Here is a 2,500-nt window from a genome sequence, read left to right as displayed (position 1 = left end):
TATGTCAAATGCAGAAATGATATAACATAATGATATAATAACATAAACTAAATTAACATTCATAATGGGGTCAAATTACAAAGATGCACTAATCAAGATGTGTTTTGACAAAGACATGGTGTTTAAACTTTGATTTAAATATTGATAAGGACTCCGCTTCTCTTATTCTTTTAGGAAGAGAGTTCCAGAAGTAGAATTATGTGCTTCACTCTCTTGTTTAGGTACAGTATCTTACCCTCTCCTTACCGATTACAGGAAAATCATTGAGCTTTTATATAGCACAATATCCACTGTATGTGCTCAAAGCGCTTTGCACAGGGTCTCTGACCAACAACAACACGTAACATGTAGAACGAGACATGACAACACCTGTGAGGCAATATTACTTGTTTATATTTAACAACGCTGTTAACGGTCAGGTACTCGTTTTACACCTGAGTACAGTGAGATAATATAATTAAAGAACCTTTTCCAAGGACTCACCTATGCGCCGAACAAGGCTCAAACCCAGGATGGATGTCTATAGTGTTTCATTCATCCTGTTTTGTTGTTAAAGGGGAAATCCGAAACATCCATTTTATATGTTTTTTGTATATCAAATTGAAGCTTACATTCCCAATTTCACATTACGTATTTATTTCTTTGAGCTTCGAGCAGCAACATTTACATTATTGTGTGGATAACATAAAATTGTTACCTAGACTGATGTTGTTCGAGATGAATGTGTTGGTCCCAAACATTCGACAGCAAGTCTCATACAATACGTTGGTCTTCCATGCCAGTTCCCTGCCATACATGAAACCTGTTGGTGGTGGAAAGAACCATGCAATGTTGATGAAAAACTCTCTCTCTCTCTCTCTCTCTCTCTCTCTCTCTCTCTCTCTCTCTCTCTCTCTCTCTCTCTCTCTCTCTCTCTCTTTCTCAATTCGTTTACTTTTAAGATTTTGTCAGTAATATACAAAATTTGATGAAAACATAAAGAAAAGAAAATAGAGGAAAAAATGGTAAATGAAAAGAAAATAATAATAGTGGTAATGCTAATAATAGTGGTAAAAAAATGATACCTGTAATAACCACAATGAAACAATGGTAAATATAATAAAAATAAAAATAATAAATAAATAGAATCCCTTTATTCCTCCCCAAGGGGAAATTTGTCTTCAGGGTCTATTCCAAGGGAAGACTAATAACCCAGGCGTCAGCCACAGTGCAGAGCTGCAAAGTGAGCTAGGCCAAGGTGACTTGCTCAAGGCCACACAATGAGGCAGGTAGTCAAACTCAGTACCTTTTGGGTACAAAGCAAAGACTGTACCGCTGAGCCACGCTGCCCCTAATATCACACAAACACACACACACACACACACACACACACACATATCACAAATCACACGAGAGATTCAAAATTGCGATTACCTTGACTGAAGAGCAACACTTGGAGTGACAGCAGAATGTCAGGCTTGGAAAGGGCAACAACTCTAAACTGATTCAAGATGGTGTCTGGCAGGTGAGCAGACGCAGACGGGTAGATGAGAAGTTTGTCAGTATCGTGAGATTTCACGGGCACATCGGAATTCATCAGACCAAAACACGCCCCCTGGAACAGCAAAAGATAACGAGTCAATCAAAATAAAGAACCCATAATGCGAAATAAAAGTTAGTTTTAGGACAAGAGCATTTATGGAAAATGTGACAAAAATAGATTGCTATTGAAATTATAAAATTGTTTGATTAGTTTATCTATTTATTTTTACTTTTTTTTTGGTCTTATTCTCTCGTTTGTTTTGGGTTGTTTTTTTTTTGTTTTTTTTTTTGTTTTTTTTTTGGGGGGGGGGGGGGGGGGGGCTTTTGGGGCTTTTTTGGGTTTTAAATTTTTTAATTATTTTTATTTATTTTTTTTTTTATTTTAATTTTTTTTTTTTTTTTTTTTTTTTTTTTTGTTTTTTTTTTTTTTTGTTTTTTTGTTTTTTTTTTTTTTTTTGTTTTTTTTTTTTTTTTTTGGGGGGGGGGGGGGGGGGGGGGGGTTGGGTTTTTTTGTTGTTTTTTTGTTTGGTGGGAAAATTGTGTTTGTAATCAAAGAACAAGAACAAGAAAAACAAAAATAATTTGAAAATAAACAAGAACAACAAGAGGAATAAAGAAGAACAACAAGAAGAAGAACAAGAAGAAGAACAACAAGAACAAAAAAAAGAAAACAAGAAAAAACAAAAAGAAGAAACCCCAAAAGAAGAAAACAAGAAAAGAAGAAAACAAAACAAGAAGAAAAGAAGAACAAGAAGAAAAGAAAAACAAGAACAAGAAGAAAAGAAAACAAGAAGAAGAACAAAAGAAGAAGAAGACGGGAAAAAAGAAAGAAAAAGAAGAAAAGAAGAAAGAAGAAGAAGAAGAAAAGAAGAAGAAAAGAAAAGAAGAAAAAAGAAGAAGAAAAGAAGAAGAAGAAGAAAAAAGAAGAAGAAAAAAGAAGAAAAAGAAGAAGAAGGAAGAAAAGAAGAAAAAAACAAAA

General features: G+C 34.0%; 1 protein-coding gene across 1 annotated transcript in view; it reads right to left on the bottom strand.

Annotated features, from left to right (window-relative positions):
- Positions 1 to 2,500, bottom strand: part of LOC144960177 (uncharacterized) — a gene marked incomplete in the record, with an annotated part of 129,147 nt that overhangs the window by 77,934 nt on the left and 48,713 nt on the right. The window contains 2 exon segments of the mRNA XM_078893199.1: positions 698 to 802; positions 1,414 to 1,594. Coding sequence (XP_078749325.1) covers positions 698 to 802; positions 1,414 to 1,594 — 286 coding nt within the window.

This window comes from Berghia stephanieae, chromosome 14, assembly GCF_034508935.2.
Source record: "Berghia stephanieae isolate SIO BIC M18660-M18661 chromosome 14, UCSD_Bste_1.3, whole genome shotgun sequence".
NCBI lineage: Eukaryota > Metazoa > Mollusca > Gastropoda > Nudibranchia > Aeolidiidae > Berghia > Berghia stephanieae.
Note: the sequence above shows the minus strand (reverse complement) of the source record. Positions and strands in the feature narration are given on the sequence as shown.